The 15,853-nt window shown below is 37.8% G+C and overlaps 1 protein-coding gene across 5 annotated transcripts in view; it reads left to right on the top strand.

The window, feature by feature from the left end:
- Nucleotides 1-15,853, top strand: part of DPYD (dihydropyrimidine dehydrogenase) — a 675,852-nt gene that overhangs the window by 291,419 nt on the left and 368,580 nt on the right. For all 5 annotated transcript variants that reach the window (XM_075936591.2, XM_075936588.2, XM_075936587.2 and 2 more), the window contains 2 exons: nt 6,927-7,123; nt 11,367-11,448. In XM_075936591.2, the coding sequence (XP_075792706.1) occupies nt 6,927-7,123; nt 11,367-11,448 (279 nt within the window). The remainder of the gene's footprint in view (nt 1-6,926; nt 7,124-11,366; nt 11,449-15,853) is intronic.

Below are 15,853 nucleotides of genomic sequence, written 5' to 3'. Positions count from 1 at the left end.
ATTTTAAAAAAATAACCCTTTTTCTTTCATCATGCCTGGTTCTCTGGACTTTAAATGCTGTGTTTCCTGAAGAGAGGTGGTGCCAATTTCTGACAGACATTCACAATGAATCAGATGTCTGGGAGAACATCATTCACCTTAGGACCGTCCTCAATGTACCATACTTAGGGCCAGGAGTCACAGGGATAAAGACCTCTCATTAAAGTTAATTCTATTAGAAAAGAATCCACACCCTGCCTAGGACCCGGGATCACAATCTAGGGAGGTACAATCACCCCCAGGTTCCTCTCAGGGCAAAAGCGCCAAAGAGGAAAAGTTCCTCAGAGCCTCATCGGGAACCCTCATCTAAGAAATGGTCCCCACTAGACCATCAGCACAGAGATCAGGCATCAGTACCTATGATGTTCTGGGTACCTCAGGCATTGTGGCACCATATGCTGCTGCTGGTACTGACCCCAAGGGTCCAGATAATGCCCTAAAGCAGCACCAGTAAATGCAACAGAACCGACAACTACATCAGTGCCACTGTCCACATCATCAGTACCAACAAAGATAACAGCACCGGCACGCACATTGGCACCACTGACATGCCCGACAGCACTGACTGCACCCACGAGTGACACGGCACCAATGGCACCCACGCATTGTATGGCAAAAAAAAAAAGTATATTTGATAAAGCATACTTGGTTGATAGATGTTTTAAAGCAACTGGGAAAAGAACCATTTAAAACCAGAGAAATTTCCATACCTGAGATACAGCTTAAAATACGGTGGGAAGGGAGGCACAATGACTTAGCACAGAGAAATTTAACCAAACAACAAAACAAAGAAAATTATCTGATTGTGACTAAATAGATATTTCCCTGTCTACTTACAATCTGTGCTTCAAGGTCCAGTACATTTCCTTGCCCAATATTCTTTGTAAGCATGGTAATTCTGCCTGGTTCAATTCATCTTGTTCCCCAACTCCTGGCTTAAAAACTCACACATATGCACACCCAAAAACAAAACAGCAGGCTGGTATATGTTCCATTTCAAATCTCAAAACCTTTTCCCATTGGCTCTCCTGGCTCCCTGACTATCTCCTAGTTACCTGAGTTTAGCCCTTTAGTAACCAAATGCTGGCCAGCACTCCTCCTATCTTTCACAATTTCCTATACGATTTGCATAGTGTAACCCAGTGAAATTTAATCTCTTGAATTATAATGTAGTGAAATGTCACTGTAAAATGATTGAAAGTCTTTTGAAATGCACTGAAGCTATTTGCAATTTTCACACCTATGGGTCTAAACAGCCTTAAAATGCAAAAGTCTCTTTGAACTCCTGATGCCAAAATATATCAGGCTTCACTGTATATTGACAGTTTTAGCCTATGCACAAAGAGACAGAATTAAGGTTGAACATTCAGCCTTAACTATTAGAATTTCCTAGATAATTGCTTGATTTCTCAACCTTAGTGTTACAGTAATATTAGATCCCCCATTTGCAATAGCAGTGTGTTAGATTAAGAATCAGATGTATGTCTGTACCATTTGAGCTAGTTCTCTTATTTGCTAAACAGTATATTTAAAAATAAAGAAATTTATTTGAATAATATTTATATATAGATACTGCATACATTATATATGTACATAATTAAGTTATACTAGGTAGATAATTTATATTACTATTAGCATTACTAGTACAAAATACACACATGCCTTTAAAATATAAAAACTACTGGAAATTTAATGTAATTCAAGTTGCTCTTTCCTTTTATATGAATTTAGCGAAGGACACTTTTTTATAAAAAATCCTAATCCATTTTAGTTATCACAGTCTAGTTTCACAGTACAATGTAAGCTTTTTCGTCTGTGAAATCCATTAATAACCACATTAAACCCTCCCATATTATATGAGTTGTCAGATATAAATTATTCTTTTTTTAAACAATTATCTATCTCTTGCTTCTTGCAGTTTGTTAAATGCAAAGCCAATTTAGAAAGGCTGGTAAATGTTTAGTTTGTAGTCATCGGTTTACCTAGCTAAGAGTATCAAGTCGGTATGAAGAAAATGCACGTTTTTTCAAGCCATAAATGAAAATTTGTGTTCATAAGTTGATTGTGCCAAAGTTTAACTTGAAAAGAATGTGTACTTCCCCATTTCTGAGAAGTGTGTGCAGGTGTCATCCACAATTATGGTAATGAGTTCATTAACTGTATAGATTTATAAAGGGCTAGATAGTGCCTGTAGGGCACAGACATGCATTGGGAGATACATACAGATGGAGTCCCCCTGGGAAATGTACTCTTCTTACAGAGGCATAGTGATTCCCAGGGCTTTCTCTAGTGTAGAACACTGAGATTTTTGTTTTTGGCAGCACAAAGTGTTGCACATTTTTTAAAGGTATGAGATAGTAGTGCTGTTACCAGGATACACTACTGAGATTGGCAATGCCCCCATTGTGCCAGAGATTAAAGAAATGCATAACTCCCTTTCCCATATGTTCTAGTTTACAAGGGCAGGATGGATGGAAATGCTTAATGACTGATTTTGACCTGTCCTTTCTAGTCCATGGAAGGCAGACGGGATTCTTCTTCTGCTGTTGTCATGAAAGGGCCAGTTAGAATCTGGCCAATGAATCTAGAGTAAGTCTTTGTATCTGATTTTAACTGTTCACTAAACATGCAAAGCTTGAACAAACTTTGTGATGTTTTTCATCATAAGGAAACAACTTCCTGAGAGTATGTCTACACTTGCCTCCTAGTTCAGACTAGGGAGGCAAATGAAGCATACCAAAGTTGCTAATGAAGCGTGGGATTTAAATATCCCATGCTTGATTAGCATATTTGCGGCCAGTAGCCATTTAAAAATTCCGGTTGCCCGATTTAACTTGCTGCTTGCTCATTGCATGAGGAGTAACAGTTAATTCGAGGGAAGAGTTTTAAATCGGACTACCACGTCTACACGTGACAAATTAAATCAGGCGACCGGCATTTTAAAATGGTGACCGATCACGAATATGCTAATCAAGCACGGGTTATTTAAATCCTGCGCTTCATTAGCAACTTCAGTATGCTTCATTTGCCACCGTAGTCCAAACTAGGGGGCAAGTGTAGACATACCCTCAGTTATTTATATTTTCAGTTAAAACAGCTAGTGGCTTTGTCACAAACCCACAGAATCAATGCTACACCCCAGGTTTTAAATGCTCTGGCACCCCTTCAATCTGTTAGACCACTCTGAGAAACCCTTTTTCCTTCAGGGCAGGTCACACTGCCTCCCTGTCTCAGAGACTGAGCCCCTGAGCTTAAGCACTCCTGCATCTCACTGTGAGCAGTGCACAGAGAATTCAAGTGAAAAAGGTTCCTCCTCATAGGCTTGTATACTCTTCGGTGACTAATCCATCTTAGCCAGTATTTGAAGTACACCAGGCAGTGTTTCGTTTCAGCCTAGCTAGGTTTATTAGTCAAATGGAACACGACATTGAAAGTCCTTAGGTTAGCATACAGAAATGAAAGTGAAGACATAGTTCATCTAGCCAATCCAGAGCCATCCACTAAAATAACTATAATGGACTGCAGTATTGCTTCTGTCTCTCTCAACTCGTAATGCATTCCTTAACCTCTTCAGACCTTGTAAGTCCCAGGTGAAATCATCCAACCTCTTCCAGAAGCCCACTCTTTTTCCCATTGTTGATCCTCTCTTTCTCCTTTTTTCTCTCACTGATCTCTGCTGCGCTTCTGCTGAGGTGTGTGTGTGTGTGTATGTATGGGGGGACCTTCCTCTTGGTCATTGGTTGCTAGGTATAAATGATCTAGTCAATGGTGCTTCCTATTATCACTAGGAGTTTGCACAGATATGGGTCTCTTTATGTAGGTCCCTGCCAATTCCTTTGTTCAGCCCCAGACAGCAAGGTGACACATACCCTCATGTCTCCTGTGTGGGCCCAACAACAGACTTAGGCCAAGTCTACACTGGCAAATTACTGCACAGTAAATCAGCTCCCAGTACTGTAATTCCCAAGGTGTCCACACTGGCCAGGCACTTAGTGTGCACAAACGCCGCAGTTGCAGCGCTGTAGGTAAACCACCTCGACGAGAAGTGTAGAACTTGATGTGCTCTGGCAAGAGTGCCAGGGAGGCTAGTGTGGACACTTGAATTGTTTGTTTCATTCTGACTGGTCTCCAAAAATGACCCACACTGCGTGTCACACCATTCCCCTCCCCCAAATGCCTATTGAAAAGCATCTGTAAGTGTAGCAGGATGACCAGGGAGCAATGGGATTGGGACACTGACTACCCCATGCTGTATTGCAATCCCTTCCCAAAGCACCTTGTGGCTAGTTGCACAGTGGGAGAGCTACCACAATGCGCTGTTGTCTGTGATGTTGAAAGAACTGTGTATGTGAACATGCTGCACTCTCAAAAGAAGTGCAGCATGGACACACAACAGTGGTTTCCCTGCAGGCCTCTGTGAACAGTGCTGTAAATGCCAGAGCTTTACATCTGCCATTGTAATCATAGCCTTTCTTCTTCTTTTCCTGCTGCTTCCCAATGGGTAGCAATGCAAAGTATGGAGGGAAACTGAGGTACACAATGAATTAATATGAATATTACAAGTTTCATAAGGGTAGCCGTGTTAGTCTGTGTATGTATCTCCCAACCTCTGTGATTTCCACTCCATGCATCTGACAAAGTTGTTTTTACCACAAAGATTTATGCCTAAATATATCTCTTAGGGTATGTCTACACTTCCTCCCTCTTTCCAGAGAGGGATGCAAATGAAGACATTCAAAATTGCAAATGAAGCTTGGATTTAAATATCCTGTGCTTCATTTGCATAATTGCATTATGGCACTATTTCAAAATACAAAATGCGGTGTAGACACGGTTATTTCGGGGAGAACACCCTTCTTCCGAAATAACTGTTAAACCTCATTTGATGAGGAATAGGGATTATTTCAAGGGAAGGGTGTTCTCCCAAAATAACCACATCTACACTGCTTTTGTTATTTCAAAATGGCGCTATTTCAAAATAGCACCATAATGCGATTATACAAATGAAGCACGGGATATTTAAATCCCAGCTTCATTTGCGATTTTGAATGTCTTCATTTGCATCCCTCTCTCGAAAGAGGGTGAAAGTGTAGACATACCCTAAGAGATATATTTAGGCATAAACCTTTGTGGTAAAAACAACTTTGTCAGATGCATGAAGTGGAAATCACAGAGGTTGGGAGATACATGCACTAGCATATCAAAAGAAGGGAATTATGAAGTACAGGACCAGAGTTAACAAAGCCAATTCGGATAAGGTGGACATGGCTTACTCTCAGCAGTTGATGCAGTTGATGGGGAGGTGTGACTACAAAGAGAAGGAAAATTGCCTTTGTAGTGAGATAACCATCAGTCCTTATTCACTTCTAGTTTCATTGTGTTAAATTTGCAAATGAATTACAGAAAATTCTCACCTGACTTCTGAAAATCAGGCCCATTTAAGTTGTCCCAAGTTAGAAATCCCAAATTTGGACACCCAAAATAACTGATCAGCTTTAAAAATTTAGCTCTGAAGCCTACATTTTAAAAAGTTCTTTCTGGATCTAAAGAAGCAAGTAAGAACCACCTGGGATTTTCAAAAGGATCTAACTCTCATTAAAATAAATAGAGGTTAAGCCCTTGGGAACTTTTGAAAACACCAATAAGTACTTTTGGTATTTAAATACCTTTGAAATCCGGGCCTGTGAGAGTTTCCCAAGACTGACATAGAATATCTGTAGCAGAGACAACTCTTGAGTTTATCTGTTGCATTAATCTCAAAGACATCTTTCTTTAACAATAAGGCTAATCTGGACCATGTTTTGGAGGAGGCACCAGAAGGTACTTAAGGTGTTCATCTCTGTTTTTTTTGTTTGTTTGTTCTATTTTGGAGGGGGAGGGGATTTTCTCCATCCCTGAATTTTGTTTCCCATAAATCTCAATCCTAAAGTAGCTCTGGGACTTTGTGCAAGCTTTTCATCAATGCAGGATATATTAAATTGTGCACATTACATCCATTTCTTGGGTTTCCCTATTTTGTATTTTCTCGGGCTAGCCGAGTAATTTCAGGTTTGCCATTCATTGTCTATTTTTGTATGACTTTGCTGGAAGCATAAAACATTAAGCTGAAGGCCAAGTGATTTGATTTTCTGAGAAACAAAACAATTATTTTATGTATGATGACTTATTACAGATTTCTAGGATCTCTGTTTATAATTGCATATTATAAAGGAAAAACAAGGGATGCCTGTTTGAGCATGTTTGACATGTTGCTAATGTGTCCAATAATGTCTCCTTTTCTGGTCATGTCAGACCTACTTAAGGCCAGTGGAGTAATGATGGCCTATGCCACCTGAGGATCTCATCCCAGATTAGTAAAGACAAAAAAGAAGCTGTAAAGAAAATAACACTGAGAACACAATGCTGCTGTTACATATGAAAGGATGCATATTGTGAGAAGCCAGGAAAGAATACTAGTATATTATAAAACATTTTGCAGCTGTATTTGATATGTTGATATCAATATTTTTTGATAACTAAATCCTTCACTGAGCTGCCTGGTTCACAAGGAGTGACGAAAACTAGGGGAGCACCTTTTCACCTATGCAGGATTGACGATCAAATCGGGGAAGGCAGGAAGAGTTTATTTGCTGAGCCATGGAAGATTTTCTGTAAGAAATCCCTTTTCCCTGGACATGGATCCAATTGAATAATATTTGTGTGAGTTTGTACAATGGTAATCTATTTAATGGACTGAAATAAATAAAATATTGTAATAATATCAGGGGAAAATTACATTGTGCTCAGTATTTTAAAGCCATTTATAATAAAGTTTGAGTGCTAAGATTGCCATTGTTAAATTGCCATTGTTACACAGTATATAATTTCTTAAATATATTGTGTTTTAGGTGTTCAAAGCTATGAATATTCCTCAGATTAGAAGCCCTTTCTTATTTCCCTCAGAAGACATACCTGAAGCATACCATGCGAAGATAGCTCTCCTTGGTGCTGGGCCTGCAAGTATCAGTTGTGCTTCTTTTTTGGCTCGATTAGGTTACTCAGACATCACCATATTTGAAAAACAGGAATACTTTGGTGGCTTAAGGTAAAAACTAGGTGAATAATGTTTTGTATGATTGTGGGAAGCATGTGAAATACAGCTTGTTCAATTCTGGTTATATCAGAAACTCAGGAGAGATAATGGAACATTTTAAAGGTTCACTTAAAAAAATACAATTCTTCATCCACGTTAAATATTTACCTTAATTGCACATAAGTTTGGAAATTCCCATTCAAGTTCAGTAAAAGACTGTAAAGAACCAAATTCTGTTTAAAAAACAGACTAATATATGACTGTTATGAAGGGAAGCACATTTCTCACATCTGCAACTTTTTTCATTTGGCCACAGAGGTGTGAAAAAAAATAGAGCTGAGATCTGCCTTTACAAAAGGCATAAGTGCTGTGCCCAGTTGAAGTTGGACAATCACATCAATATCTATGAATACAAATCCTTGAGCTGTACATTTATAGAGGCTTTTTTTCAAGTTCTAGGGAAGCAAGCACAAAAAGTGGATAGACCTTTTCTGAATTTTGTTACTAAATGAATGAGCATTAAATATTGTAACTATTCACGTAGTGCATTAATAAACAACAGAGTACAGAACTACAGACTTTACATATTTTGGAATGTCATATGATAAATTGGCCGATTCTTAACTCAACCCCAACTCCGTGAAAGTGCAAAGACTCAGACCCACTATATCTGCTTATTTTAAAAAGACTAATGTCACATCGCTTTTCATTTAAATGGTAAGCCAGGACACAGAAAATCTTTTGTTCACTGCTGCTAGCCATGAGTAAGCATTTCTGTGCAGTGACTGTGAGAGATACTGGATGGTTGCTTACTACCCAATTTTAGTCTGGTCTACAAAATACAGAATCTAGTAATGATTCTAGAACTCTTTTCCAAAATCCAAAAGAGATATTTAAGCTTTACCATGTGTGATAATGAATAGATTTGTTTTAAAATGCTTTTAAATTATGTTCATGCGGTGGGAATGTCTACATTTAGAATCTTCAGGGGGTAGCCGATTTAGTCTGTAACAAGAAAAACTTAAAAAACGACAAATAGTCTAGTGCGTTGTGCCCACGAAAGCTCATGATACCATCTACATGTTTTGTTAGTCTTTAAAGTGCTACTAGACTATTTGTTGTTTTTTAAGTTTTACTTTTAGAATGGTATGTAAAGTTCCCTATGGAAGTATACATGAAAATAAACACAAAGGAATCACTTACAGTTGGATTGAAACATATATTTACAACTTCGATACATCATTCTGTAAGGATGAAATTTACACCTGATTTCCTCATTCTTCTACAAAGTCTGAATAAATGGGATTTTTGCAAGTAAGTGTACAAAAGGATAGAATCCACTTGTTGAGTCAGGGTTCAGGGCAGCTCTAAAATCTTTCCATAGCACTGGAACACCATGACCACCAGAAAGTATTGTAACAGGTCCTCTTCCCTGCGGATGAATTTCTCCCACCATGACTGTAATTGTAATTTCAAGACTGGTGGCACCTCTAAATGTGTGTTAGTATATTTTTGAATCTGAACACTGGGTAAATGTAATGTCAACACACAAATTAACTACCACACATTTTAAAAAAATCACTGAAGTGTAAAAAAGGAAGACCAAATCTGTCCCTGGTGCAACACCTCTGAAGTCAATGGAGTTGACACCAATAATTAATTTGATCCTCAGTGTCAAGTACTTAATTCCTGGAGGGTGCAAAGAGTTAAGCAATGTTTTTTAAAAAAAATAGCACTGATGATTTTCATTTAGGTTCAAAACTGTACTCCTAATTATCAAAAGTGTTAATTTAGCTGATTGTGTTATAGACACTTCACAATATACACTCATTTTACTAACATCAGTTGCCATAGGGGATTGCAGATTTTGTGGAAAACATATCTGCCCACTTAATGAACTAGCATGTTGTGGTTTTCAAAAATATTTTATTGAAAGTCAATTTAGTTACTTTAAAAAAGGCTGTTTTCTACATTATCACTTTATCCTTTTTACAATTCACACATAATTTATTTTCAATGCTGCAGCTTTGAATATTTTTAAAGGAATCCTTTCTTCCGTTATAGGAAATTTTTATCAGTGCATACCTAATCCGAACAATGTGAACTTAACTTTGTTCCTATTTCTACATCTCTAACTGAATTAAATTTCAATTTAATTGTCACATTGCCCCTTCCAAAAAGCCATACTTCAAGGGTCACCCCATATACATGTGTTTTGTGATCATCTTTCCTATTTTCCATTCTGGAAATTCATAATATTAGAAGCAGCCCTAAATAATGGCCATGATTTACTCTCATTCTTTGTGCAAAACACCCATGGACATTCAATGGGAGGTCCATATCTGGAATAAAAACAGAACTACTTTTGCTCTTGCTTTGACATGGATTTAGAAGGGAAGTTGTACTGAGAGCTGTCATCCATAACTGTGACCAGCTGCCCCTGATTTTTTTAAGTAACTTTGTAAATAATTCAAAATGGCTAAAAAGGCCAAATTAGCTGTGTATTTGGAATTAATTGTCTTATAGTTGCAGAGGTATTTTTCAAGGTTCTTTTTTTTCTGACATGTTGTTCTTTTCATGCCTATCAGAACTATAGCTAGTTTGAAGAATATTTACCTTGGAGAAAGACAGTGAATGATTCCAATTTCTAACATCAAAGTGTAACATTATTGATCTCTCTTTCTTACACATGTTCACATGCCCCTTTCTAAAGGAATTAAGGAAAACATTCTAAGAATAGGGACAGCTACTGAATACTGCCAGTGGTATACTGGGCCTATCTTATACCTGAGAAAATGAAAGGCCTTCAAAAATATATTTATGGGTTGAGAAATAAAATGTTGTTATTTTAATGGATTTCTTAACTGAATATCTTTTTTATTATCCTTTGTCTTGGCCACTTTTTTCTTACTGTGACTTGAAAGCTGCACTCTCACTCATGATGCATACATTATGTTTGAAGTATAGAATGATTTTAGTTACATACTGGATAGAAGATGGTTAGTATTTGAAATCATACAAGAAAGTAGTAAAATTAACTTTTTTGCTATATATTTGTGGTTGACAAGCTTGAAAATAAATAAATTCTGCCAATGTTTCAGGATTAAATGGAAAGGTGTTGGGATGCACGATAATAACATGTAAAATGGAACTACTATAAATCTCTCTGTCTCTGGACTTTGTTATGGAAATGATAGCTACAGTAATTTTGGCAAAGAAATTAGATTTCCAGAAGCTTCTGTATGTTTTGTTATTTTGCCTTTATAGAGTGAAACGAAGTAAAACAGGATGTCTGATGGCCTTCATTAGTCTTAATGGCCAGATTGCTAGCTGATCTAAATTGGGGTAGTCCCATCAAAGTCAATATGAATTTATACTACTGAGGATCTGGCCCTATATATTAATATCCCTGGGCAATAAATCTGTGTTATTGAGATGCTGGAGAAGACTTCATCCATATGCACACACATTAATTTAAACAGTAAATGTGGGTCCAGAATATGATCCTATTTCAAATTACTGACTTGTACACTGAAGCAGAATGCAAGGGAACTTGTAGACTATAAAAGGACGGTGAAGTATGGCTAACATTGACTAGAAAATGTCATGAAGCAAACATAATTTACACATCCAACTTAAGAAATGGAAGTTTGACTATTAATTATTGGCTAACTTCACCATTTTGTGGCTAGAAATTTCTCTCTCTTTTTAAGTAGGCACATTCAATGTAGAATGTGATTATATAGAGAAGGATTAGCTATTGATGGGTACAATCTGTTGTGACATTGATATTTTCTACCTTTATAAAAAACAAAAATAATTCTCTTTAGTTGTGGTTACCGTAGAAGGAATAGGAATGTAGTTGTGGTTCTCTGAGAAGCTCCAGTGAAACTTTAGATTTTCTATCAAGCTGGTTTTAGTTCCTGGGTTATCAGAGAGATGCAATAAGTGGCACTCAACAAAGTTAAACAACATTTAGAATTCTTCTTAACAAGTAAAAGCGCTTATGAAAAAAGTATAAAGAAGTTTTTTTTGTTTCCTATTTTGTGTTGATTATTTTGGTTTGTCAGTACTGAATCTCCATCATTAGACGAGTCATGTTTCTTCACTGTTCTGTTAAATACTTGCAAATCATCTTTGTACTGGCACAAAATTCACAAGATTTTCACAGTATGTGTTTTAATATTTAAAAATGGAAAGGATTTCGCTCTTTAATAGCTGTCAATTATTTCACAATCTCCTTTATTTTTTCTAGTACATCTGAAATCCCTCAATTCCGGTTGCCATATGAAGCAGTGAATTTTGAAGTTGAGCTTATGAAGGACCTTGGAGTGAAGGTAATGAAAACTACAATCCGCCTATGTGTAGCTCAAAGAAAAAGGAGCAAAAGCTCTGTCAAAGATTAACAGCAAAATGTTGTGCACATTAGTGCAGAACAATTAAAAGCTATACCAGGCAGAGGCAGGAAGATGCTTTCTCTTGCTCAGGGCATTTGTCTGTCTGCTGTCTGAATGCCACTAGTTTGGAAAAGGGCAATCAATAGTTCTCATCTGGCATGCCTGCATGTGATTAATTGTCTGTAAGAAACAAATTCCTAAATTGCTTTAGGGGTTCAATGTAGCTATTGCAATGATTTGATTTCTTTAATCAAGTTGTTTTCATGCATGTTTGGTAGTACTTAATACATTCCTATTTGACACTTCTCTCTCCACTCCAGTTTTCTTTTAATGGTTTGTAATGCAATCTCACATTGATGTTTATTTTACTTATTACATGCATCAAATTAACAAAATAGTAACATGATCTGTTATAAACAATAACAATAATTCATCTTCTTGTAAATCAATAGTTTTGCATTGGGTGCATTTTATTACACAAACAATATTTCTTGATTATTTTTAGGTAATGGGAATGTTATTTTAGTGTTCATTTAGTGCTTGCTGTATAGAACAAACATTCAGCATGTTTAACTCCTGCTCATTTTAATAGAAGTTATTTGTATGGAGCATATTAGGAGACTACACAGAAAATATATTGGGAGACTACACCTTACTCATTCTTTTATCTTTTATCTGGGAATCTCAACATCTAGAGTGAGATCCTTATCCTCTTTCAATGCCTTTATGATCAGGTGAATGCCTGGAGTGGCATAAAGGGACTTTAAGATTGATTATAGACTGTGGCTAGGAGTATGCCTCCCAGCTCTGGTAGATAAACTAACCCTGGAGAGCTAAGCCATGAAAGGCCACTTGGAAATATTTAAATATTAAATGACAACAATATAGTAGTAGTGAGAGACTCTAGCCATTAGATTCAATGCGAGTTTTGTTGCACTGAAGGGCATGAAAAGCAGAGCGAAAGTATGAGAATAAAGAAATTAAGTTTGACACACACAGGAACAGGAGGATTGGTTGCTAATCATAATTTTGCTAAAGACTTGATGTGTGACCATGAACAAATAATTTCCCCAGTCTGTGCCTCAGTTTCCTCAGTTGGAAAATGGGGAACACGATACTAATCCTTTGTAAAGTTCATTGAGACCTACCAAGTAGCAGTGCTTCCTAAATGCTTTTTGGTTTAGTTATCACTCTTCACAAACCTACTACCAGTGAAATAAATTTGTCTGCATTTATTCCTATTTTTTACATACTTTGATTCATTCCAGCCAATAAAAAGAGAGGCTCAGAGCACTATTGATCACTTAGAAGAAATACGATTAAACAAATGCAATCTCAAACCCAAATTATTAATTCCATTCCTAACTGGCTAAAAGATAGGAAACAAAGATAGGAATAAATGGTCAATTTTCAGAATGGAGAGAAGTAAATAATGGTGTCCCCCAGGGGTCTGTGCTGGGAACATCCTATTCAACATATTCATACATGATCTGAAAAAGGGGTAAACAGTGAGGGTATGTCTACACTAGCTAGTTTGAATCACAGCTAATTCGAACCAGGAAGTATGCGCCGGGATGCGTTAGTTTGAACCAAACCCCTTGGTTCAAACTAATGTTACTCCACAGTTTTGTATTCGAACTAGCGTGCCGGCGAGATCATGCTAATGAAGCACGGGATATTTAAATCCCCACTTCATTGACTATTTTGAATACCTGCATTTGCATCCCTAGTTCGAACTAGGGTGCAAGTGTAGACATACCCTGAGATGGCAAAATTTGCAAAATATTTAAGCCTACTCAAAATAGTTAACTGTAAAGCAGACTATGAAGAGCTACCAAGGGATCGCACAAAACCAGGTGGTTGGGTCACAAAATGGAAAATGAATTTCAAACTGGGTGGGGTTGCAACTTCTTTGGAGGATAGGGACATAATTCAAAATGACCTTAGCAAGTTACAGAAATGGTCAGAGGTAAACAGGATGAGGTTTAATAAAGAGAAATGCAAAGTGCTCCACTTAGGAAGGAACAATCAGTTCCATACATACAAGATGGGAAGCGACTGTCTAGGAAGGAGCATGGTGGAAAGGGATCTAGGGGTCATAGTGGACCACAAGTTGAATATGAGTCAACAGTGTGATGCTGTTGCAAAAAAAGCAAATATGATTTTAGGTTGTATCAACAGGTGTGTTGTAAGCAAAACTCGTGAAGTCATTCTGCCGCTCTACTCTGCACTAGTTAGGCCTCAGCTGGAGTACTGTGTCCAGTTCTGGGTGCCACATTTCAAGAAAGATGTGGAGAAATTGGAAAGGGTACAGAGAAGAGCGACAAGAATGATTAAAGGTCTAGAGAACATGACCTATGAAGCCAGGCTTCATGAACTGGGCTTGTTTAGTTTGGAAAAAAGAAGATTAAGGGGGGACATGATAGCGGTTTTCAAATATCTAAAAGGGTGTCACAAGGAAGAAGGAGAAAATTTGTTCCTCTTGGTTTCTGAGGACAGGACAAGGAGTAATGGGCTTAAAGTGCAGCAGGGGAGGTTTAGATTGGACATTAGGAAAAAATTCCTAACTGTCAGGGTGGTCAAATATTGGAATAAATTGCCAAGGGAGGTGGTGGAATCTCTCTCTCTGGAGATATTTAAGAACAGGTTAGATAGACATCTGTCAGGGATGGTGTAGACGGAGCGTGGTCCTGCCTTGAGGGCGGGGGGCTGGACTCGATGACCTCTTGAGGTCCCTTCCAGTCCTATTATTCTATGATTCTATGAATGGTGATAAATACAGAGTAATGCACACATGAAAACAATCCCAAATACATATTTAACAGGATGAGATTGTAAATTAGCTGTTTCCACTTGAGAGAGATCTTGTGTCATTGTGACTAGTTCTCTGAGAACATCCATTCAATGTGCAGTGGCAGTCAAAATTGCAAGCAGAATATTGGGAATCATGAAGAAAACAATAGATAATGAAACAGAAGATATCATATTGCCTCTCTGTATATCCATTGGTAAGCCCACATCCTGAACACTGAGTGCAGATGGGATCCCTAAAAAAAAAGTGTTGGAATTGGAAAAGGTTCAGAAAAAGGCAACAAAATTATTAGGAGTATGAAATGACTTCCATATAAGGAGAGATTAAAAAGACTGGGACGTCTCAGCTTAGAAAAGAGATAACTAAAGGGAAATATGATTGAGGTCTATCAAATAATGATTGGTGTGGAGAAAGTAAACAAGGAAGTGTAATTTACTCTTTCTCATCACTTAAGAATTGTGGGTAACCAAAGTAAATTAATAGGCAGCAGATTTAAAATAAATAGAGGGAAGAATTTCTTCACACAACATAGAATCAACCTAAGGAACTCTTTGTCAGAGGATGTTGTGAAGGCCCAGACTATAACAGGGTTCAAAAAAAGGGCTAGATAAATTCATTGGTCTATCAATGGCTATTAGCCAGAATTGTTAGTGATGGGGCCCTTAGCCTCTGTTTGTCAGAAGCTGGGAATGAGCTGGGATTGCCTGTTTTGTTCATTCCCTCTGGGACCTGGCTTTGGCCATTGTTGGAAGACATAATATTGGGCCTTTGATCTGACCTGTAAGCCCATTTTTTTTTTAATTTAGAAAATTTCTGTTTGGTTCCATTGAATTCTTGTCTATTTTCATGAATGAGTACAGTTCTCTTAACCTTTCCACAGAATAAAAATTCATGGAATAAAATATTGTCTTAAGTCCTGATCCTGTAGTTGAGTCTTATGCCCACAAAAAGCACCATTGACTAGAGCAGGGCTTGTTGGTGTAAAGTCCAGTTGCAGAATCTGGGCTGTCTGATCTTTTGCTACACCAAGTGATGCTCTATTACCTTTCCTTTGGTACAGTGACTAGTACTGCCTGTAGTATTGCCTTATTTGTTAGAATTAACAGCATGTCAGAATATCAATCTAGTGCCCTGTTTGCCTCCATTTTACTGCTGTGCAATAGACTGGTGACATGATGATTTTTTTCACAGTAACCCCCAACACTTTTTTCCTGATTAATGGGCTGGATGATTGTTTTGTTTGCCACACATTCCCTAGACTGGTGCTTTGCTCCCAGATAAGCATTCTAAAATATTGAGTTTCATGTGGGGTATTTTATTACTAACTCGGTATCAAATACACCTGAATCTCTATACTCTGGGTGTCCCTAATCTGGAGACACCCATGGTTCAGAGCCTGGCAGGGGAGGAGGGAGCAGCTCTGCATGCTGCCACTTCCCCAAGCCAGGGTAACGGTAGCGCAGAGAAGAGTAGTGGTGGGGGTTCAGTGCCTGGGAGTGGCAGGTGGTGCAGATCCATGTCAGCCCCTGCGAA

The sequence above is a fragment of the Pelodiscus sinensis genome, chromosome 9, assembly GCF_052426305.1.
Source record: "Pelodiscus sinensis isolate ZL-2025 chromosome 9, ASM5242630v1, whole genome shotgun sequence".
Classification (NCBI taxonomy): Eukaryota; Metazoa; Chordata; order Testudines; family Trionychidae; genus Pelodiscus; species Pelodiscus sinensis.
The sequence above is the reverse complement of the archived record's forward strand: the minus strand, read 5'-3'. Positions and strand labels throughout refer to the sequence as shown.